This window comes from Penaeus monodon, chromosome 15 (assembly GCF_015228065.2).
Source record: "Penaeus monodon isolate SGIC_2016 chromosome 15, NSTDA_Pmon_1, whole genome shotgun sequence".
Classification (NCBI taxonomy): domain Eukaryota; kingdom Metazoa; phylum Arthropoda; class Malacostraca; order Decapoda; family Penaeidae; genus Penaeus; species Penaeus monodon.
In genome coordinates this window covers 28593682-28594686 of record NC_051400.1, presented here as the reverse complement: position 1 = coordinate 28594686, position 1005 = coordinate 28593682, and the positions used below count along the sequence as shown (strand labels likewise).

Genomic DNA, 1005 nt, shown 5'->3' with positions numbered 1-1005 from the left:
TATATTGGTTTACAATAAAATTTGTAGAGTAAATAATTACAAAGTTGTTAGTACATTTAGACTTAATAAATGATTATAATTGAATATTTTTCTTCATTGCTGACACTTAAATAATTTTAGGGTTTACTCTTAAACCATTATTTTAATCTTAATTTTTGATTTTCTACTTTCAGGTTGTCAATCTCTGCAGTAGTGATGTCATACCTGCAAAATCCACAACCGATGACGCCCCCTTGGTCTAATATATAGGTGCTATTTTATAGGATTTTCCAAAGTACATTTGTATAAAACTTGTTAAAAGTTAAAAAAAGGATTTTTTCCTAATGACTTCCACATGGAGCATTAAAGGTTATATAAAGAGAAAAACAATCTCATTCTGATGTGTCTTTCATCTCAAGAAAATTGGTGAGAAACTGTTATCCCCAAGAGTGATTTCTGTTCAAACATATATTGGTAGCCATTCCATTTTTGTCTTTGTTGGATGACACTAAACTTGTTTAATTATGATTTGCAGTGTTAGAAATGGCTCATTATTGAATTATGTTTTTTTGTTGGTTTGTGTACTTCTATTGTGGTACTTTTAACATGTGTAAAAATTGTATTAGAACTTTTTTTTACATTTTTGTGTATTTACAGGTAGAAAACAGTATTCTGTGACAAAGAGGAAGTATTAGGTCTCTGTTGAATGAATGTAATACAGATTTTTAAGGCATTTTTGCCTTTAGTATTTGAATAAACAATTTACATTACTTTCTTGTTTGGAAATCCAATTTAAGAAATGTGTAGCACAGACTATCAAAAAGTCAGGGATATTAAAACTTGTTAATATGGTAAGATGCTTGAACATATTTGTTATAACCACCCAACAATACTTGAGTTCATAGACAGTAAAAATATATTATTACAGGATTGATATATTGGAAATACATTTCACAACCGATATCAACAAAAGATTTTGAGGTGAATGAACTTGATGCAGATTGCATGTATGAGCCTGGTTTCCTT

The 1005-nt window shown here is 29.0% G+C and overlaps 1 protein-coding gene across 1 annotated transcript in view; it reads left to right on the top strand.

The window, feature by feature from the left end:
- Positions 1 to 750, top strand: part of LOC119581914 (protein Asterix-like) — a 2855-nt gene extending 2105 nt beyond the window's left edge. Inside the window, exon 4 of the mRNA XM_037930078.1 lies at positions 174 to 750. Coding sequence (XP_037786006.1) covers positions 174 to 249 — 76 coding nt within the window. The 3' untranslated portion in view covers positions 250 to 750. The remainder of the gene's footprint in view (positions 1 to 173) is intronic.
- Positions 751 to 1005: the final 255 nt, after the last annotated feature.